At 45.0% G+C, this 23,573-nt stretch overlaps 1 protein-coding gene across 1 annotated transcript in view; it reads right to left on the reverse strand.

The window, feature by feature from the left end:
* The window catches only part of LOC147451676 (BTB/POZ domain-containing protein), a 97,521-nt gene that overhangs the window by 39,774 nt on the left and 34,174 nt on the right, over positions 1–23,573 (reverse strand). Inside the window, exon 2 of the mRNA XM_086517569.1 lies at positions 23,341–23,458. Within this exon, the coding sequence (XP_086373695.1) occupies positions 23,341–23,458 (118 nt within the window). The remainder of the gene's footprint in view (positions 1–23,340; positions 23,459–23,573) is intronic.

The raw sequence follows: 23,573 nt of genomic DNA on the forward strand, positions 1-23,573 counted from the left end.
TCTTCGACTCCAGCTCTTTACGCAGCAAAGCAATTTTAGCCTCATTGCGGCTTGCATAAAGACCTGCTAAAATATCCCAAGCCTGTTTTGCAGATTTTGCTGAACGGATGTGAGGAACAATGGTGCGCTTCACAAACAAGGCAAGCAATGCATGAGCCTGCGCATCCTTAACATCCCAACGAGCTTGTTCTGCCGTAGGCAAAACAACTCTAACAGCTGCAATCCTTGCAGCAAGACCTACAACATCCTCAACATCACCTACATCCTCAGAACCAGGACGTACATCAATGCCCTACACAATGTTCTAGACACCCTTTGACACAAGAACATGTTGCATCATATAAGCCCACATAGGGTAGTTGTCCCCATCCAACCTGTCCTCAGCAGCAAACATCTTGAACACATCTGTGTTGTTGTTGTCAGCCATAGTAAATGTTGCACCTGATGTGAAAACTGCCCGAAAATAGGAGAAACGGAGCGGGAACAACCTGTGCTATATAGCACAAACCGTAGAAGACTATAAGGCACCTGTTATACAGAAAACGGCACTGACAGAAATTCTGCACAAAATGACGAAATAGCCTGTGCAGTACTGCCTGTAGTGGAAACGGAGGCCGAAATGAGCCCAAATCAAAATGACGAAATAGCGTGTGCAGTACTGCCTGTAGTGGAACGCTCGCCAAAGCTCACTGAAATCGGAGAAAGTGAGCAGGCGTGTGCTGGAGCAGCTGGCGACTAAGCCCGGGAGGACGTGACCTACTCTGATACCAATTGTTGGAATTAGGGTTGCAGAGAAACACACACAGCTTGGAGAAGACGAAGGAAGCTCAAGGCACACAATAGAGAGTGTGTTACTAAACCTCCTAAAGAGGGAAAAAATGCCCCGGCGGTCCTAGTGTGTTCACACACATCACTACCACATATATATGATAACAGTGTATGGCTCAGGATGAGTGATCAGTGAGTGCTTAAGGTTCCTTTTACTTAGCGGAAGGGAGAGCCTTCCTTAGTGAGAGAATGTGCAATGACCGTGGAAAACTATGAATGAGTGGTGCTGAGAGTGCTAGAGAGAGAGAGAGAGAGAGAGAGAGAGAGAGAGAGAGAGAGAGAGAGAGAGAGAGAGAGAGACGACAGCAGATGGGGTCTCAAACCCCCCTCCAAGGACCCCCCTCTCTATTGCTAGAGAGGTATTTGCTTTAGATTGCACAAGGTCTGGTACAATGCTTCTAGATGCTGTGGTACTTGATGAGGTCTACGTCAACGACGACGACGACAATGATGATGTTAACGACGACGTTGACAATGGGCTGAAATTTGAAAACGCTAGGGTCTACTGCTATGGGTCTGCACTGCGTTGACACCACGGGGCTGATCATCAAAGGTGATGCATGCAAGGGCTGAGAATGCAAACGCTGGTTGTTCTTGGGCTAAATCTGCAAAACGCTGGCTGTTCTTGAGGCTGAAAACTAAGCGCTGGCTGATTTTCTGTGATAGGTGGAAACAATGAGGATCTGCTACCGGCGTATTTTACGGTAGCCCACTGCTTTTCTCTACCCAATTTGTGTGTGAGAGAGAGAGAGAAAAAGACTTTGCTTTATTTTATTAAAAGCTCAAGAGAGCTTGTGAGAGAGAGATTTTGCTTTTGATTTGAAGATTTTGGGGCTTTGCTTTTGGCATCCCTTGTAAACATTAAATAAGTGAGTCGGGCTGCCACTCTGCAGAGCATCTGGACGCAGAGTCTGAGAGTGAGAACCCGATCCACTCTGTACTTTGAACACAGATTAATAAATAAAGAAATACCGAAAGGGGCGCTAGTCTTTGGGGCCAATATCTCTAGGCACAGAACTCCACCAGGCCAGTGCAAATCTATTGTGAACTGTGAACTGTTTTGAAGTGGTTATTCGGTGCTGTTGTGATTGATTCTTGACTTGGAGTGTCCAAGTCTGTTACACTTGTCCTTTTGTTCAATGTCTGAATTGTCAGCAAAGGATGACCTCTCCTCCGTTGAACTGCTAGATGGCGCCATGTGCCTTCTAGACTTTTTCAAAGATCCGCTTTTCTTGCTTTTTCTCCGCTTCTTCCGCTTTTTTCTCATCCTCTCTGGAACTAGAGGACGACCGACTGTCGGAACTCTCCAAACACGAAGAAAATTTAAGTCATCCTCGAAACAAACATGCTTCTTGGATCTGCTTACCACCTCAAAAGTCAACTTTTGGCGGAAATCCATTGATTTCTTCTTCTTCCGAGAATACTTTAAGCTTTCTCATCAATCGGTTTGTCTTCATTTCAAGAGCTTTGTCAAACTCTTTCTACGAGTACAATTTCTGTCCTTTTCCACTCGGCTTTTCTTTCCGCTTCTTAACCTTCTTAAGAGGAGAGTCGACTGCCTCCCGTCATCTCAAGTGAATCTCATCAATTGGGTAATTTACATATTTCGGGTCTCTAGAGTACTTGAACATTCTTTTCACACATATGTCAACCTGTAGTTGACGTTTGTATTCGTTTTGTCACGATTCTCCGTGGAAAATTTGCCAAAATCTCCATTGGATTCTTCTGTTTCCAGGCTGGGACTTAGCTTTTCTTGGAGGGAGAGAGAGAAAGAGACGGCATAGCGGAGTTTCGAGCCAAGACGGACTGGCCCCAGAGATTGGCGCCCCTTTCTGTATTTCTTTATCATTACTCTACGCAAAGTACAGCTCCTGAGGGTTCAACTCTCTTTGAGACTCCGCATCCAGATGCTCTCCAAGAATGAGGCCCCAAAGGTCCTTAAAAACTTACATGAGATGCCAAAAACATAGTTACAGGGGACGGGGGGGACGGACCCTAGGGCCGGGGGACGACCGAAATTGGGCCGAGGATGGCCGGGGACGGACGGAAAATCATCCGACCGACGGGGTCGCAGGCAACCGGACCGGGGACGGCAAGGGACGGGACGGGGACGGCTGGGGACGGCCGGTAACGGACGAAAAACAAGCGGCCAAAAAAATCAAAATTTGAAAAATATGACTGTTTTGAGGTACAGCGAGGCTAAGGGCTGATCTGAAAACGCAGGTCTTCTTTGTCACAAGACAAGCACCACGTGCCAACAGAAAAGAGCAGACTGAACAGACTTTTAGCACTTCAACAACAACTGAATTGAAAGAGAGAGAAAGCACACGTGACACGGAGTGGCGGAATTCCGTCCCCAGAGAGTACTAACCCCAAACCTTGGCACCCCTTTCGGTATTTCTTTATATAACTTGAACTCTATACAATCCCGGTACTCGCTCTCTGCACCTTCACCCGGAAGAGTGCTAGAGAATGAGCCCTCTGCACATATTTAAGGCCCTTGGCCTTGAAAAGCAGTTACATGAAAAGCACATGGCCTCAAAAGCTGGCGCTGAAAACTGCCCAACGTAAATCACGGAAATCCGTACAAGCTGCCACGTCATCAGGTCAACGTGAAATGCGGAATTTCATACAAGCTGCCACGTCAGCAAGTCAACGCGTTTTACGGGAGTTCCGTACAACAGTGCAACGTCGTCACTTTTTACGCTATCTTTTGTGTGTGAGGGTCCAGCTTTATTTTAATACCTTTGTCACTTGGGCCCATCGAACGGGGTCCCATAAGTTGGTGGGAACTCTTCTTTAAAAATAGGCCACTCGGCATGACTTTGTAAGTCGGTACACCCCAGAGAGTACTGGTCCCAAACCTTGGCACCCCTTTCGGTATTTCTTTATAATACTTGGACTCAGTACAATGACGGTACTTGCTCTTTCCACCTTCACCCGGAAGAGTGCCAGAGAATGAGCCCTCTGCACATATTTAAAGAGCCTTGGCCTTGAAAAGCAATTACATGAAAAACAGTCAAACTAAAAAGCATATAGCCTCAAAAACTACACTAAAAACTGCCCAACATAAATCACAGAAATCCGTACAGGCTGCCACGTCCTAAGGTTAGCGTGAAACGTGGAATTCCGTACATGCTGCCACGTCAGCAGGTCCGCGCGTTTTGCGGGAGTTCCGTATAGCAGTGCCACACCATCACTTTTTATGCTATCTTCTGTGTGTGTGAGGGTCCAGCTTTATTTTAATGCCTGTATGTCACTTGGGTCCCATCGGACGGGGTCCCATAAGTTGGTGGGAACTCTTCTTTGAAAATAGGCCACTCGGCAAGACTTTGTAAGTTCGTAAACTTCTTCTTCTCCTGCTTCTTCTTCACTTAGGGTTTAGGCTTCTCGGCAGGGATATGCAAGTTGGCTCCGTTCTTCAGTGGCTTGGCGCGTCAGCAATTTGTGACATCCCCCCTTCTTGAAAGAAAGTAATTGTCTACGATTATAGCATATCTGCAAAACAACTCAAATTAGCTTTAAAATTTCCCAGGGTCATTCCGAGGGACAATCAGAGGGACAATCAGTTTTCTCATTCCAAATCGAAGCTCTTGATTTCCTGGGTCATTGGCTTCCCAGAAGAATCTCATCCAATAAGGAGTCTCATTCCAGATCGAAACTCTTGATATCCTAGGTCGTTGACTTCCCAAAAGTATCTCATGCAAAAAGGAATATTCAGTGGTTGGCACATCACAATGCAACACAAATGCTCACATATGCATGTTACAAGACACAACGAACAGCCCCGCTGAGCACTCCCTCCAGCGGTCTGCAGTACGAAGCTACTCAACGACTACCTCATCACCCCCCCCCCCCCCGACAAACATAGTGACACGAAACGCCATTTCTTGGCCCAAGAAACGGAATAGAGTTTCTTGACCGTTTCAGATCGGAAGAAACGGAGTTTCTTGGCTGCAAAAAAAAATTTCCCAAAACAGGGTCGAGGGCAGATTTTTAATGGTCGAGTGAACCAATTTTACCCCTTTTGTATTCGGTGCTTAGCTTTTCAGAAGGGCACCCTTTTGCGCGCAGCGCTCTGTATTCTTTGTGCGTTGTAGCCTATTCTCTTTGATACCTACAAACACGAAGCGCTCTCTTTGTCCTAGGCTTTGGAGCCTCTCTTGAGTATTGGAGGTGGACTCCCTAGCCTATTCCAGCCTTCAACACAAGCAATCCTGTCGACTTTCCCACTCCCACACGTGCAATGTCAGACCCCTACTGGAGGTATGTTACCAAAACTGCCGGGTACAAAGGAGGAGGTGGCTCATAGAGGTGGAAATGTAATTTTTGTGGTTTGGAGAAAAGCAGGAGTGTTACTCGTGTGAAGGACCATCTTGGTCATGTGCCTGGCAAGGATATGTCATTATGTGAAAGTGTCCCAGCTGATGTGAAGAATAGCCGGCGCCGTGTTTTGTAGCGGTTTTTACCATATGAACAAAGCTTTGTTCACTTCAGATGCAGCTCAAGCTCTCATGGACCCAGTGGCACAGTATGCTCTCGACTTTATTATTTTGTTCTTTCCGGGAAAGATGCCTACTGCACAAGATGTCCTTGCAGAATGGAGAGCCAACTGTTTGGCTTTGGTCAACAACGAAGAAAGGAAAGATGCGGAGATTCCAAGTCAAAGTCAAGGAGAAGCAAGCAATGTGAGATTTAAACATAGTAGATTGGACTCAGCCGCAACAAGTGCATATGTGTCTTCTACAGCTTCAGGTGCAAAAAGAACCCCTTTGCTTAAAGTTAATGTCCCAACAAAGGGTCTTTGCAAGCTTCTAGCTTGAAGGCCAGCCTTCAAAAGCAGGCTATAAAATTAGCCACTCGCGAGATCACGTGTCACAAGACGGGCACCACGTGCCAATAGAAAAGAACAGACTGAACAGACTTTTAGCACTTCACTAACAATTGAACTAAGAGAGAGAGAGAGAGAGAGAGAGAGACGACACGCGACACGGAGTGGCGGAATTCCACCCTAGAGAGTATTGGCCCCAATCCTTGGCGCCCCTTTCAGTATTTCTTTATATTGCATCAACTCAGTCCAAGCCGGTACTCCAGACTCTACACCTTCTCCAGAAAGCATGCCAGAGAATGAGCCCTAACCTCATATTTAAAGGCCCTTGGCTTGAAAAGCAGTTACAGTGAAAAGCCTTCAAAACTTAAAAAGCTTCTGGTCCCAAAAGCAATGCCAAAAGCTGCCAGCAATTACGGAAATCCGTACAGCCTCCATGTCATTAGCCAGCGCAAAACGTGGAAATCCGTACAGCCTGCCACGTCATCAACCAACATAATTTCCGAAACTTCCGTACAGCTGCCACGTCATCAGCTTTGCGTGTGTGTGTGTGTGTGAGAGAGAGTCCTACTTTATTTTAATCCCTTCATGTCACTGGGGCCCATCGGACAGGGTCCCCATACGTTGGTAGGACTTCTTCTTCTGCTGCTACTTGTTCTCCTTAGGGTTTAGGCCCCTCGGCCTGCATATGTAAGTTGGCTCCATTCTTTAGGCTTTGACACGTGAGCAGTTTGTGACATCTCCCCTTCTTGAAAGAGAGTAATCGTCCGCGATTACAGCATATCTGCAAAACAACTCAAGTTAGCTCAAAAATTTCCGAGGGACAATCACTTTGCTCTTTTTGTTAAGGAGTTAGCTTCTCCTTTCGGCTCTTTTGATCAAGGAGTTAGCCTCTCCTTTCGGCTCTTTTGATCAAGGAGTTAGCTTCTCCTTTCGTCCAGATCGGAACTCTTGATATTCCGGCGTAGTAAAATTAGCCATCACACTCAGACCGTACCGATCTTCCACGGGTGTATTGAATGAACTAAAATTACATACCTAGGCAATCTCATCCAATTAGGAATATTCAGTAGTTGGCACATCACAATGCAACACACATGCTCACATATGCATGTTACAAGACATAGAAACATAAAGTCGTCGATGAACACTCCTCCCGCATGTTACAAGACATAAGTCGCCGATGAACACTCCTCCCGCATAACCTAACAGGGTTTGGGCGGGAGATATTCAACGACTCTCTCATCACTCCTCCCGCATAACCTAGAAAGGTCCGGGCCGGGAGATATAGAGGCCTTTTACAACCAAACGTCCCCCAGACCGCAGCCTGCGTCGTTTGGAGGTGCTGAGAGTAACCACTACTCAAAACAAATACTTTCCATTTCAAACAATACTTTCTAGCTATTAAAGAAAAACAAATAGGGAGAGTTCATTCGAGGTTTTGTTTGGACAACCGAACTTTGAGGACAACTGGCTTGTCTTTTTGCATCACGGTGATGGTTCGGTTCCGAACCTGGAGAGTGGCATCATTCTTGTCGTGCCAAGGCATGCCCAAGAGAGAGTCACAATTGCCCAACTTCATGATGTGGAAATCAGCTTTTCCATGATAATCTTGAATAGTCACTAGAAGAGCACCAATGAGCGGTACTACTTTTTGAGTTTGCCCCCTGACTACCTTAGCTTCAATTTCTCCAAGCGACCATTGATAGCTCCAAGAAGGCTCAAAACTTGCTTTGAGAGAGGCTCCAAAACTGAAGAATTGCATTGAGCATGCCTCATAAGAATAGTCATATCCTCTGAGACACGAATCGTATTGACCACATATTTTCCTTAATCCTTAGCAGAATCTGGTTGTTCAGAATTCGATGATGTTTCCACGTTGGAATTTCTTTTCGAATTAGACTGATTTGGTTTCTTTGGACATTGATACCATCTATGGTCACCACCGCAAATTGTACATAACCCTTCCTTCTTTAAACTCGAAGACCCATTTGAGGAAGAGCCTTGCTAAGTATTGGAATGCCAATCTTGAGAAAAATCACGTCCTTTACCACGATCAAGTGGAGCATTTGAAGAAGATCTGCTTTGAGATTGTCGATCTTGAGAATAGAACCTTGAAGTTGAATAAGGTTGTGTTGTTTGCTGTCTGAACTGAGACTGATGTTGCTGACTTTGGCTATAGCTGTCTCTGCGATCGCACTGTGAAAAGCGAGCATTGTTTGTCACCAGGGAGAAAATTTCATGTAGAGTGCCGATTATCACCAAGACGCTCCACATAGGCAATTGCAGCATCTAAGGTGGTAGGGTTGTATTTGTGCACGTCGTCCTTCAGGTTAGGTTCGAGTCCGTCGGTAAAGCTATGAAGTTTATCAGAGGGAATAAGGGTCTCTATCTCCAAAGTTAGCTTTTGGAACTTTGTGATGTACACGGCCAATATGCAAAGGGTGGCCAGCCCGGAGGCACACTTGCCGTACATGTATGCCCTAAACCTGTGAAGCAGCAAACTGGTGTAAGTCTAACACTCCCTCTCAGCACCGGATGCTGAACAAACCGTGTGAAGCCAAAGATGTGAGGCAAATGATGAAGATGTATGCTGACATGTCCACTAAAAGAAAAGACTCCAACGAACTCCACGAGTGTAGCAGCACTCTGGGGTGTTGTCACGAGCTGCTGACGAGTCAAGTCAGTGAAGAGCAGAGCCAACCTTCAAATCACAATCGAGGGGCCTAAGCCCAAAGAAGAACAAGCAACAACAGAAGAAGAAGTCCTACCAACTTATGGGACCCCGTCCGATGGGGCCAAGAGACATAAAGGATTAAAATAAACCAGGGCCCACCAACACACAGCCCGGATTTTCCAATGATTGCTCATGTGGCAAAACTGTACGGATTTCCGCGTTTCACGTTGACAGTGTTGACGTGGCGGATTGCTGACGTGGCGGAATTGTACTAATTTACGTGTTTCACGCTGACAACGCTGACGTGGCAGTTGTACGGATTTTCGCAAATCGCGCTGGTAGATTTTTGTGCTTTTTGGACCAGTTGCTTTTGAGTTTGAAGCTTTTCATTGTAACTGCTTTTTAGGCCAAGGGCCTTTAAATATGAGGTTAGGGCTCATTCTCTAGCAAGGTTGGACCAGTCCGTACGTACTGATCCGTACTATACGACACGTCCGTTGTCACGTGACACATCCAACCCTATGTGTCCGTGGACAAGCTACAACACGATCAGGGTTCAGTTCAATCAAGTCAGTCTAGAATAGGAAGTGATCTAGCACTTTTGTGAGTGTTCGCAGACCGTGCATGTCCAGACACTTAGATTAGACGCATATACTCTGGTTGCACACAGCATGACCATCAGATTCCCATCAGATCCCATCAAGAGCATTTTTACAGTGCATAGGCCTATTTTTCCTATTTTTGACATTTTTCACTTATTATTTTTAAGTGACTTTTGTTGGAAAGTAGGTAGGGCAAATTTGCTAAGTTTGTATAAATAAAAACCTAGCGCTAGCACTTTCTGGCAGAAGAGGCAACAGGAGCACCTTGCTCAACAGGCAACTTCTCAGCAGGACACCCCCGAATAGCCTAGCGTTTTTGCCCCACAGCGGACTGGCTAGCATTTTTGGACAAGGACTCAGATCAGCCTAGCATTTTGCTTCTACATCAGCTTGGCGACCTCAAACTCTGCAGATTCCCTAACGTTTTTGCAGCAAGACAGGAAACAGCCCTAGCGTTTTTGGTTTGCAGAACAACCTCAACGTTTTTGCAGATCATCGCGACAGAATCGGCCATAGGACCAGCATTTTCAGTTTTCAGCCCTTAGACACAGCAGAACAACCCCCAAACCTCGCAGATCTCACCTTCCCGCAGCAAATCCTCGCCGCACGGTCAGATTCCGCAAGGTTTACAGATTCAGTCCGGAAAACGCAGATTTCAGCATCTGTGTTTTCAGCGCGTCGTTGTCGCATCGTCGCCATCGACATCATCACCGACATAGAGTCAGAATTCAGCAGACAAAGATTTGCAGATTTCAGCCTTTAGAGTTTTCAGATTTCAGCCCGTCTCGTCGTCTTCCTCATCATCGTCGACCTCGTCGGCAAATCCAAGCATTGTAGAGATTTGTGCAATCATAAGTAGACCGCTCTCGCCATAGAGAGTGGGGCCTTCGGAGGAGGGTTTTACAACGTCTCTGGTGTCGTATTCTCTTCTCTCTCTATCTCTCAGTCTTACGCACTTTCACGCACAATGTCCATTCACTTTTGTTTGTGTCCATTGCACTCTCTCATTAAGAATGGAAGGCTCTCCCTTCCATAAGAAAAAGGAACCTTGAGCATAGTTCGGAGCACTCATCTTGAGCAAAGTTCATCATTCATTCCACTGCACCTTACGTCCGTACTGACCCGTACTGTACACGAACTGATCATATTATATATATTTTTTATTTTTATTTTTTTATTTTTATTTTTTGCCTCATGGCAACGACCAGGGTCCATACATTTTCACATATTTCAACAGGGTGTTTTTATTAGGTATGCTCTATTAGGAGTCATTTTGGCTTGACATTTGTCACGATTGTGGGTCGCTCCTTATTAGCAGTTGTGGGCTACTTGAAGTTGTGAACTACGTGAAGCAATGTTAAGTTCATACTTCTGACTCTTTATTATGTAGTATGTACACTTTCATTGTTCAATTGTTAGCAGGTACTTTCATTGATGAATGCTTGAAGGTTTTTCATTGTTCTTTTGTCACCAAATACAAATGTTTAATGTATATTTTACACAATCGTTACTTGGTACTTGGCTAGTGAATCTCCAGTTGATAATGTATATAGTAATGTGTTCCCAAGTAGTTTGCATAATATACATTTTCTTAATCTCTTATAAGGAATGGAATTTTCCTAGTAAAAATGTTCTCTCATTTACTATTTTTTTTACAAAGGTACGTATTTTTACGTACATAAAAAATTTATCCATACGGAACGACGTACAGTACGTACAGATACGTACCATACATTACGTATGGTACCAGCTCATTCTATAGCATGCTTCCTGGAGAAGGTGCATAGTCTGAAGTACCGGTGTTGATGCAATATAAAGAAATACCGAAGGGGCGCCAAGGTTTGGGGCCAATACTCTCTGGGGTGGAATTCCGCCACTCCGTGTCGCATGTCGTCTCTCTCTCTCAGTTCAATTGTTAGTAAAGTGCTAAAAGTCTGTTCAGTCTGTTCTTTTCTATTGGCACGTAGTGCCCGTCTTGTGACAGTGGTATCAAAGCATCAGGCATGTGCTTTTCTGAAAGCATACCGGTCCTACAAAAGAGCAGACAGAGCTACTGCAATTTTACGTGAAGTATCTTCAGGTACCGACCCCATTAGCGACTCCCACCTTCACACATCGCGCATCGAGCGCGCTCCCGTCTTTACCGCTCATGCCTTGCAGGGATAAGCCATAAAGATCACTTGCAAGAGAAGGATCCAAGATTTGTTTCCAGTCACTGTTTTTTCTCAAAAACAGTGCCATGCAGATGTTGATGTCTATGGCACCAAGCTGTACACTCCAAGGACTTGGCAAGCTTTCAAGAAAATTTTTGCTCCAAGTCATATGGTTTCTAACATTTTCCTTCGGAATGCAACTTCTGGTAGAGTGGGGTATCCTAAAATGCTTACCATGGAAACCCTAGAAGATTATTTCTCGACATCTCTCAATAGGTGTCTCTTTTTGAGTTGATGACCTTGGAGGTCCAATGTGATTGCTATGTCTAGGAGAGGAAGACTATCTGTCCAAGAGATGCTGGACCATGCTGCGGTCAGCTACGACCTAATGGAAGGAACCTAACCCTAATTTTTGGTGCAGGTTTCAAGATGGAAAGTTAATCGACTTTTCGAGCTCGTCTAATGTCGAGATTGCTTTTTAAGTTTGAGTTCTGTTTGAACTTGTTTGGTGATCCTGTTTGGAATTTGTTTGAAATGGATGATATCTGTTTTGAACCTGTTTTGGTGCCGATTTGAACTGTTTGACTTAGGTTTGAAAACTGGTTTCAATGATTGGTGATCTTTACTCCCGGGTGGAGTAGTGAGAAATGTTATTTTGGTATTGTTTTGGGGAGTGCTCAGCGGCGCTGTTTGTTGTGTCTCATAACATGCATATGTAAGCATTTGTTTTGCATTGTGACGTGTCAACTACTGAATATTCCTAATTGGATGAGATTGCCTCGGTATGTAATTTTAGTGCATTCAGGTACCCATGGAAGATCGGTGCGGTCTGGGTGTGATGGCTAATTTTCCTATGCCAACATATGAGTTCCAAACTGGACGAAAGGAGAAGCCAACTCCTGGATCAAAAGAGCAGAACGAAGAAGCCAACTCCTTGATCAAAAGAGTCGAGAGGAGAAGCCAACTCCTTAACAAAAAAAAATTATAGCAAACTGATTGTCCCTCGAAATGACCATTGGAAAATTTTTTAAGCTAACTTGAGTTATTTTGCAGATATACTGTAATCGCAAACGATTACTCTCTTTCAAGAAGGGGAGATGTCACAACCTGCTGACGTGTAAGGTGCACCGGAAATGAATGTTGAACTTTGCTCAAGATGAGTCCGAACTGTGCTCAAGGGTTCCTTTTACTTATGGAAGAGAGAGCCTTCCGTTCCTTTAGTGAGAAAGTGCAATGGACACAAACAAAGTGGTGAACAATGTGACTGAAGGTACTGAGACTGAGAGATAGAGAGAGAAGAATACGACACCAGAATGTTGTCAAACCCTCCTCCGAAGGCCCCACTCTCTATGGCGAGAGCCGTCTAATATTGATTGCACAAATCTCTACAATGCTTGGACTTGTCGACGACGATGAGGACGACGACGAGACGTGCTGAAATCTGAAAACGCTAATGGCTGAAATCTGCAAATCTTTATCTGTTGAATTCTGACTCTATGTCGATGGCGACGATGCGACGACGACGCGCTGAAAATGCAGATGCTGAAATCTGCGTTTTCCGGACTGAAATCTGCAAACTACGCTGGATCTAACCGTGCGGCGAGGATCTGCTGCGGGAAAGTGAGATCTGCGAGGTTTGGGACTTCTACTGCGGTGTCTGACTGTTGAAAACTGAAAACGCTAGTGCTCCTTGGTGTTCCGTCGCGGTGAATCTGCAAAACGCCGGCGCTGATCTTCAAACCAAAAACTCTAGGGCTGAAAACTGTCTGCTGTGGGAAATCTGCTAACGCTAGGGTTGATCTACTGTGGTGCTGTGGAATCTGCTAACGCTAGGGCTGATCTGATGTCTCTTGTTGTTGCCGAGGCTAACCTGTCATGCAAAACGCCAAGGCTTGTTCTGTGGGAAAAACGCCAATGTCTCTTGCTGATGCAGAAAAGCTAGGGTCTGCAGGGGGGGAATCTTGCTGAGAAGGAGCCTGTTGAACAAAGGTGTTCCTGCTGCCTCTTCTGCCAGAAATGCTAGCGCTAGGGTTTCTTATATACTTGGCTATCAAAATTGCCCACCTAGTTCCCAACAAAAGTCACTTAAAAATAATAAGTGAAAAATGTCAAAAATAGGGAAAATAGGTGTATGCACTGAAAAAATGCTTTTGATGGATTCTGACTGTAATTTGATGATTATGTTGTGTGCAACCAGAGGATATGCATCTATTCTAAGTGTCTAGACATGCACGGTCTGCGAACAGACTCACAAAAGTTCCAGATCACTTCCTAATCTAACTGAATTGAACCCATGTCATGAAGTAGCTTGTCCACGTATACATAGCTTAGATGTGCACCTACATCCCCTCCTTTTCAAAGTGAGGTACTGGTACCGAGTTGTATGGCGTCGAGGGAGATCGCCAACAACGTCTGGAATGCTCGAAAGGACTCTTTGCCGGCCCAATCGATGCGTGGGTCATGCGATATTTGAACTTCATAAAGGTCCATAATACTTGCTTGTTTGGGCCGCGCCGAAAGCGACACAAAGTATTATGTGGCTCCTTCGATGCTTCAACTTCATCGCTAGTCATGTGTCTACCTTCTTCAAGAATCTCCAGCGCTGAAAATTCTTGAAACCACTTCCAACACAAAACATGAACATACCCATTCCATGTAAAGTGACTGGAAAAATTCTAGTCTTCTTTAAAGACTGTGCATGCAATGTAGATGAACAAATAGACGCAGTTCCACACCGTTCATCAAACACACGCAAACAATGGATTCGAAACTTGTCTTTCTGATCTAAATCAATTGTGGCAAATCACAATGGAAATGCCGATGAGTGATGCTCAATCCTCTTTCGGATATTGTGTCATGCCAACGAAGAGACATGGAATGTGAATTCCTTGAATGCAAACATTTCAGCTTTTCATGAGTAATCCGCATACATCCGTGCTCATTCATGAGTGAATTGTGCTCAGCGTACAATATGTTATGCCTATGAAAAGGGATCACATAAGGACGGTGACTAAAATACAGGAAAGCATCACGAATGAAACACTCGAACAATGCGTGTTGACTAATCATTCGTACACATAATACTTCCTGTGGGGGTTCTTTGGACCTCGACTCGCGAGCCAAGATCGGTTCTTCGTGATTGATCGAACCGTCATGTGGGGGTTCTTGGGACCTCGACTCAAGAGCCAAGATCTGTTCTTTGTGATTGATTGAATCTGCAATGAGGTTAGCTTCACTAGAAAAAGCATCAACTAAACCATCATCCTTGTGAACAATCACAGCTTCTTCCTGCAAATCATCATGCTCGTGAATAATCACATCTTGATCATGCAAATCATCATGCTCATGAATAATCACACCTCGATCATGCAAATCATCATGCTTATCATTATTATACAATTCATGTGTGTCGTGCTTTGGAAAAGAAGAGACTGAGAGAGTCTCCTTCTCTTGATCCTTTGCAATCTGTGTCTGCACATTAGAAAAGAGTCGGAACAACTCTTGCATGTGTTGGTCGCTCATCACTTTTCTTGCGTTGTTCTCGCGATCAAATGTTGCTTGTCTTTCTTCGCGCTCACGATCCAATTCGGCTTGTCTTTCTTTGGCTTCCAAGCGCGCTTGCTCGCTCTCACGCTCTATGGTTGCCATTCTTTCTTCGCGCTCACGTGCTATGGCTGCCATTCTTTCTTCGTATTTACGCTCTATGGCGACCATTCTTTCGTCACTTTCTAGCTTCCTGTCCTTCATCATCTTGTCGAAAGCCTCCATAGGAATTAGTGCAATCCTATGCGTAGATGGGAAAGGGGGAGGGTCCAAAAAACCTCCTGGTGGGGAAAACTCTTCTTCGCCACTCCCATGCTCACCACCTCCATGCGAAGTATCCATTTCGCTTCGGGTGATGACCATCCACTAAAGTCTTTGGTTCTTAAGTTCACGAGGAACTTGGGTTCTTGTGGGCCTTGGGGGTCTTGAGGTTCTTGCAATCTGTGTTAGAGAAGGATCTTCTCTTCACCCGAGTTGTTCTCTTTCCCGCCTTGGCGGCCTTGCGCTCACACCAAGGTTGTTTTTCCCACCTCACGTCAATTGGCCGGCCGCTAAGTGCACGGTCCGCTCTCAATGAGTGAAAAGAGGCACAAGGGGAGGCTAGACAAGCCCTCCTTTCTTGGGTTTCCTATCACTCTTCAAAAACACGATTAGGAATCGACACGCCCAAGTAGACTTGGGTTACGTGCGACCGCAACAAGCAAAAATAAATAAAAATTATTGTGGTTCTTTCCTTGAGTGATACAAAACACTGCCAAAGCTCTGATACCAATGTAAGGTGCAGCGGAAGTGAGTGTTGAACTTTGCTCAAGATGAGTGCTCTGATACCAATGTAAGGTGCAGCGGAAGTGAATGTTGAACTTCGCCCAAGATGAGTGCTCGGAACTGTGCTCAACGGTTCCTTTTACTTACGGAAGGGAGAGCCTTCCGTTGCTTTAGTGAGAGAGTGCAATGGACACAAAGAAAGTGGTGAACACTGTGACTGAAGGTACTGAGATGGAGAGATAGAGAGAAGAATACGACACCAGAATGTTGTCAAACCCTCCTCCGAAGACCCCACTCTCTATGGCGAGAGCGGTCTACTATTGATTGCATAAATCTCTACAACACTTGGACTTGCCGACGATGTCGACGACGATGAGGACGACAACGAGACGTGCTGAAATCTGAAAACGCTAATGGCTGAAATCTGCAAATCTTTATCTGCTGAATCCTGACTCTATGTCGGTGGCGACGATGCGACGACGACGCGCTGAAAATGCAGATGCTGAAATCTGCGTTTCCCGGGCTGAATCTGCAAACTACGCTGGATCTGCTATGGGAAATCTGCTAATGCTAAGGTTGATCTGCTGTGGTGCTGTGGAATCTGCTAATGCTAGGGCTGATCTGCTGTCTCTTGTTGTTCTCGAGGCTGATCTGTCATGCAAAACGCCAAGGCTGGTTCTCTGGGAAAGACGCTAGTGTCTCTTGCTGATGCAGAAACGCTAGGGTCTGTAGGGGGGGAATCTTACTGAGAAGGTGCGTGTTGTGTTCTTGCTTCCTCTTCTGCCAAAAATGCTAGCGCTAGAGTTTCTTAAATACTTGGCTATCAAAATTGCCCTACCTAGTTCCTAACAAAAGTCACTTAAAAATAATAAGTGAAAAATGTCAAAAATAGGGAAAATAAGTCTATCCACTGTAAAAATGCTTCTGATGGGTTCTGACTATAATTTGATGATCATGCTATGTGCAACCAAAGGATATGCATCTATTCTAAGTGTCTCGACATGCATGGTCTGCAAACAGGGTTACAAAAGTGCCACATCACTTCCTAATCTAATTGAACTGAACCCATGTCATGAAGTAGCTTGTCCACGTACACATAGGGTTAGATGTGCACGTGACATGACATGTCAAGTCAGTGAAGAGCATAGCCAACCTTCAGATCACGGCCGAGAGGCCTAAACCCTAAGAACAGGGTGGTCTCGTACGGTCCTGTACGTTTTGTACACGTACGACGATGTGCGGGTACTAAACGAACTAAAAACTTTTATGATGTACGATGACGTTATGTACGTTCAAAATTAAAAAAACAAATAATTCTTAAGCTTAAGGCTTAGGCCTTAAAGAAACTTGACATTTGTACAGATTACAATTATGAGAGCTTGAGAGGGAAAGACCCAAGGGAGAGAAGATGGAGAGCTTGTCACTTGAGACTCAAGAGCTTCAATGGGAGCTTGACGGGGAGAGACCCAAGGGAGAGAAGATGGAGAACTTGAGCCTTGTCACTTGAGAGCTTCAATGGGAGCACGTGGATGATGAGAGCATTGAGAGGCTAGAGCTTGTAGCTTGTAAGTTGTGTTGAGAACAAGGTGGAGGAGTTCCTTAAATAGATTATAGGAAGAGGAAGAGCATGTGAGAGGGAGAGCATGGCAATAGGCATTGGTACATGCCACATGGTTGCAAACATGCTCCAAAACGGCTCCCTAAACGCCCACTAACGTTCATTGCCAATGTTCAAAAACTGCCGCCAACGATCATAAACGGCTACATTTTTCGATCGAACAGAACGTACTAAACGTACTGAACGGAACCGGTCCGACCGAACGGTACTAGACGTCCCGTACGTCGAACGAAAACTACCCTGCCTAAGAAGAACAAGCAACAACAGACGAAGAAGTCCTACCAATTTATGGGACCCCCTTCGATGGGGCCTAAGAGACATAAAGGATTAAGATAATGCAAGATCCACCAGCACACAGCCCGGATTTTCCACTGATTGCTGACGTGGCAGAACTGTACGGATTTTCGCGTTTCACGCTGACAGTGCTGACATGGCAGCTTTCCGCAAACGCGCTGACACGACTGACGTGGCAGTTGTGCGGGTTTCCGCAAATCGCGCTGACAGATTATGGTGCTTTTTGGACAAGTTGCTTTTGAGTTTGAAGCTTTTCATTGTAACTGCTTTTCAGGCCAAGGGCCTTTAAATATGAGGTTAGGGCTCATTCTCTGGCATGCTTCCTGGAGAAGGTGCAAAGTCTAGAGTACCGGCTTGTACTGTGTTGATGCAATATAAAGAAATACTGAAAGGGGCGCCAAGGTTTGGGGCCAATACTCTCTGGGGTGGAATTCCGCCACTCCGTGTCGCGTGTCATCTCTCTCTCTCTCTCTCAGTTCACTTGTTGTTGAAGTGCTAGAAGTTTGTTCAATCTATTCTTTTCTATTGGCACGTGGTGCCCATCTTGTGATAGGTGTCACGAGCGCCAAGAAATCTCCATGGTAAAGTGCCGTCACGAGCAATGTAGCAAACTGTTGTACTCAGTCGATACAGAGTGAAGATACTACATGAAGGTCCTGAATTGAGTGTAAAAACAACTCCTTGTTGTAAAAGAAGTGCCAATAGACCTACAAGTGTCCTGCCCAATAGGATTTGTGGTGTCTGTAGTCAAACCGTTTGGAGAAAATGGGGAAGCCCAAGAACCATCATCAGGATGACAGGAAGCCTATCAATGCATGAACCTGCAACCCAATGTGGCCAGGTGGCTAAGCTGTGAAAAACTCCAGGAAGGCCAAATGAAGCAATCTGCGCCGTAAACCTCCTCCAAAACAAGGAAAGGCAGACTGAAGAGTTTGCACTATAAAAGCTACCGTACGCTGCAACAATCACCAAGAGACCGCATGGACCACCACCGGATGGTGTCCTGTCAGTAGGTAGAGTAATCCAAGATGAGGGGAAAGCCATACACAACAGCTTGCGATGTGAAAGGCCTTTGAGAAGAGGTGTGGTCAGACGAAGCTGTTTGCACCATGATCATCCTGTAGAATTAGGGAAGCCAGATCGAGCAGTCTGCGCTGAGAATTGAAGTGGCCAGACCAAGATGTCTGCGCCGTCTTGCATGTATCTCTTGGGGTCCCATGGCAGAGGGCCCAGCCCGCACTCTCGGCAACTAGCTTCATTTTTTTGGGTTGCTTGAGGAGGCACATAGCATCCAGCTACGAGGCATGAGAGGGGTGCAAAGCATGTGCCAGGATATAGAGGCTCTACCAGCTGAGTGGCTCACCCCTCTAGAGACATCAGTTCCCAGATGGATGGGGCCCTTCACGCGACTGGAGGTCCTCAATGCAGTTGATGCTTGCTCAGAGTTCGTACCCCCCATGTTCTTTGAGATCCAAGGAGAGGGGCGCCTACACAAAGTCTCAGTAGAGGCTCCACACGTAGTAGAGTGCTGCTTTCCGAGTATATGTGTAGTGGGCATCTGTGGGAGGATGTGTGTCATAGATCCTAACTCAGCAGATCTTGAGACAGGCCACTGGCGGCTTTGGGCTTGGGAGAGCTACCCTTTCGCACGAGTGTAGTGGGACCCTGAAGCGTGGTTTTGGAGGGACCCCTTCTCTTCAGTCGATCACCCTGGGATCCTCTTCTTTCATTACACTGTATGACTGGGGCGACAAATACTGGCAGCATGGAGAGGAGGCTCGTCTTGCTACATCACTTCATTGGCAAGAGGAGGGTCTCATAGCTAAGTTCTTGTCAGGTTTTTGGGAGGGGTTATGGGACTCCAGACAGCCGAGGCGAGTCACTTTGTTCCAGTGGCTAGTTGCACACAGAGCTACAGCAGTGGAGAGATGGCTAGTACATAGTGGCTTGTCGACAGCATGTGCAGCTTGTGACCACCCTTTGGAGAGTCAGCGTCACTGTCTGTGGGACTGCCTCTTTCCACAGCGCGACAGTTCGCTTGAGGGGTGTTGGGGCCCTGCGCTCCATTTTGAGCTAGCCTCCACCAGCAGGATGATAGTGATTCAGGGGGGTCGACCTACACTTCAGCCTGCCACAGAGCTTGCCCCCCAAGAGTGATGCAGTGAGAGAGAGGTGTGTTGGGAGTTCATGTGTGGCCTGACATTCTGGTTCATTTGGCGGGCCCGTTGCTTCCGCATCTGAGGCTTGCCATGTCCCACCGGCGGAGACTATTCGTGACTTTTGGTTGGAGCTAATTCATACTCTCAGGGGTCAGTTTGAGAGACTTCAGGGCAGCTCCGACCGCATGCGGGAGCACACAGAGGTTTTCCTACGACTCTGGCGCCCAGGGCCTTTCTTCACCATGGTCCAGGGTGCGCCAGATGGCACTATCGGCCACTTGTGTGGCTCTTTCCTCCTCCCATTTTGTGGTATAGCCCCATTGTACATATTTCGTTTACTCACTGGGAGAGTCTCCCCATGCTTTTGATGTAGCCCTTTCTCGTAGAGGTGGTTTGTAGCCCTATGGGCAGTTTTATTAACTAATGGAAGGATCTTTTTCTTCGGGGAAAAAAAACATTTGTTATCATTTTTTGAAGAAGTAGACTTTCATTTTTTGAAGAATCGATGTTTGGGTTTTCTTTTGAACTTCTTATTCTTCGAGCTCTTCTTTTTATGTTTGCAGGAGCATTTCTTTTCCAAAATCTTTAGTGTAACAGTTCTGCTTGCAGAACTTCTCTACAGGTTTAGAGTTTTCCAATTCCTTCCATGTCTATTTCTATATGCAAAGTTCTTGTATTACCACCTATAAAGCTTGGGTAATAACTCCTAGTGTTGCATATTGAAGATCCAATTTTTTATTATCCAATTTTTCTGAAAGCAGTTTGGTGATGGCTTTTGGGAGCTTATGAACAAATTCTGCTTTAATTTCTCTAGACTGGTATTTACCTAGTTTATAGATTAAACTTTTGCAGTAAATACAAAAAACTTAAATAGAAGAGAAGTATCACAACACGGGCATCACGTGCCAATAGAAAAGAGAAGACTGAACAGACTTTTAGCACTTCAATAAAAACATAACTGAGAGAGAGAGAGAGACGACACGCAACACGGAGTGGAGGAATTCCACCCTAGAGAGTATTGGCCCCAAACCTTGGCGCCCCTTTCGGTATTTCTTTATATCGCATCAACACAGTACAAGCCGATACTCCAGACTCTGCACCTTCTCCAAGAAGCATGCCAGAGAATGAGCCCTAACCTCATATTTAAAGGCCCTTGGCCTAAAAAGCAATTACAGTGAAAAGCCTTCAAACTCAAAAGCATCTGGTGCAAAAAGCAATGCCAAAGGCTGTCAGCGTAATTTACGAAAATCCGTACAGCTACCACGTCATCAGCCAACGCAAAACGCGGAAATCTCTATAGCATGCCACGTCATCATGTCAGTGCAATTTTCAAAAATTGCCATGTCATCAGATGCGGGTCCTGCTTTATTTTAATCTTTATGTCACTTGGGGCCCCATCGGACGGGGTCCCCATAAGTTGGTAAGACTTCTTCTGTTACTTGCTCTTCTTAGGGTTTAGGCCCCTCAGCTGGCATCTGTAAGTTGGCTCCATTCTTTAGGCTTTGACACGTCAGCAGTTTGTTACAAGAAGTTGCAGTTTTGTGCTTCATGAAAAGCTTGCAGTGTTCCGGTTACATGATCTTCTTGATGTCCTATAAATTCTTTGTAGATGCTTTCGATTAGAACAAGAAGTGGAGATCTATTGTCTTGAGGCCTTAAGATCAAATTCTTTGTTTGATCAGGAAGGAGTTCCCGCCAATGTTTAAGAATTCCTATAAATCCATTGATTGCAGCTTCAACCACTGATTGTTGCCTCATTCTACTAAAAAGCATTCGTTGGTAGATCCAATTGTGCATGTATTCAAGCACAAAGATAATATCTTCATGTGCCATGTTATCGACGTTGTAGAAGGTGATGGCGCCAACCTTATTTATAGCTTGTACAAATTGAGGAACTGGTATTACTTTGGCAGAGTTAGCTGATGCTTCTTTCATTGGCTCATCTTTCTCCATGTGTAAGGGAACTTTAGGTTCTTCTTCTAATTCTTATTTACATTAATCACTATCATCATCAGCTTCATAATCAAAGGGAGGAGATGGGATGTCATTGGAGATGCATTCTTTTTGAAGACCATTATATTAAGATTCTTCATAAAAATAGTCGAATTGTAGCCAATTTTCACTATGAAACTCGAACCAATATTTGACGATTCCTCTGGTTTCTGCATTCTCCATATCCCATCTAGGTTCATTCCCATTGGTAATCAATAGATTCAATTGATACACCTTCACGGACTTTGCATGTGTTGTCAATGAATTTGTTGCAATTTTTATGACAACGAGCAATTGTATATATATCTTTCCCCGCCTCAAACTCAGAGGAAGGCAAGCTCCTTTGCAGCTTGATCATAAGCCACTCCAAGGCTTCCCAGTCTTTCCGCCTCGGTTCTTTATCAAAAGAGCTAGATAACAAGTCATCAGATATCATCACAGGAACACATTCTTGCCCTTTTTGAGAGTTTTGTGTATAATATTTATCCAAAGTTACAGGGAAACGGCTCTTTTGGGTCCCCAAAACACGTGAACACATTCTTGCACTGCTGAGAACGACTATCCTAAGAAATGGAGCCAAATTTTTCATAATTTACGTGTTTTTAATGCCTCCATCCCCCGTCATTCCCATTCCGTACATGCAGTCAACATTCCCAATTTGGGCCCTCCCCATTCTGAGTTCTTGTTCCACGTTTCACATAACTTTGACTATAAAAACCTGCTAACATCATTGGAATCCCCTATAGTGGGTGTAGAAATGGGTATCAATACATACTCCCGCACAACATGCCCACACATGAGCATACAAAAACACAAAGACCTGCATGTCACGTTTCTTTCATGGCTCAGGAGATGCAAGGATGAACCTAGCACTACAGCACTGGATGGCAAGAATTCTTAGAGCAAAAGGTAGTTAAGATGGCATACTAAGCATCAAGATAGACAAATTGATTCAATATCAACTAGTGGCAACTTGAACAAAAATTTCATGAAGTCCCACATAACGAATATCTTAGCTATCCTATTTATAAGGTAGGGATCAATGCTAGGAGCACCCACTTGCTGTAAAGGTACACCTTCTAGGTCATCCAACCTGGTGAAATCAAGGCATTACAACTATGCACAGTCGGGCTACTCAACTACACAGACTGATTGCCCCACAGCTTGACGCCACCGAGATAGTGGTTCTCATGTTTCTCTTATAGTGTGGCATCCCATTGTTTAATGGGAAGGGGGAGGCATTCACAAGAGATCTTCACATACATCTTCGCAAAAATATTAACTTGCAAGGGTGTGTTACTGTGAGTGTATGTGAAAGTGTGTCATGTACATGTAGGTATAATTAAAAATACGCATGTAATTGCATGTTTTATGTGAACACGGAGCACACTCCACATCTTACTTTAAACAGGTGAATGGGAGGTGTGAAGATGATTAATTGTACAAAGAATGAGTTGCAAATCAAGGCAATCGCTGTACTGGTCTCCCACAAATTGCACATGAAGCTGCAGCCCATCAAACATGCGTAGGCACTATCCTTTGTTAACAAGCAGCAAATTTTCGTTTGGACTATTAGAGGCAACTTCACATGATTCTTCAGTGAGCTCTCCTCAAACACTGCCTTTTTCCAAAAAGTGTGTACTTACTCGTGCTTACAGCTCTCCAAATTTTGTTTTGAATTCAAACTAAAGGTCTCCTTTGCGCCCCATCAAGTCAATCTGTGTAAGATCCAAGTTGATACCTGCTGCAACTTTCTTTTGCTCTACAAAGGACTTGCCTTGTTTCAAGTCAACTACTACCTTTTTTTACGGGATGCCCAAAGATTCGTTGATGCATCTGAATAAATTAACAGCAATCGAGTTTAAGGAGGTGAAAACTCACTTCTGTGGATTGCATCCACGATTTATGAACATTCAGGAAAGCCTGGATTGCTCGCAATGCTTGTCTTTGCACTTCCGCATCTGAGTTCCACCATATCTTGTGCCTCCCAGGATAAGACCTGTACAAGCTCACAAAGAACTACTAAGCATAAGCTTTTCAAATAGAATGAATTAACAGCAGCAGTATGTACTCTCTCTCTCTCTCTCTCTCTCTCTCTCTCTCTCTCTCTCTCT

Source organism: Adiantum capillus-veneris, chromosome 8, assembly GCF_014529385.1.
Source record: "Adiantum capillus-veneris isolate H3 chromosome 8, ASM1452938v2, whole genome shotgun sequence".
In the NCBI taxonomy this organism is placed as follows: Eukaryota; Viridiplantae; Streptophyta; class Polypodiopsida; order Polypodiales; family Pteridaceae; genus Adiantum; species Adiantum capillus-veneris.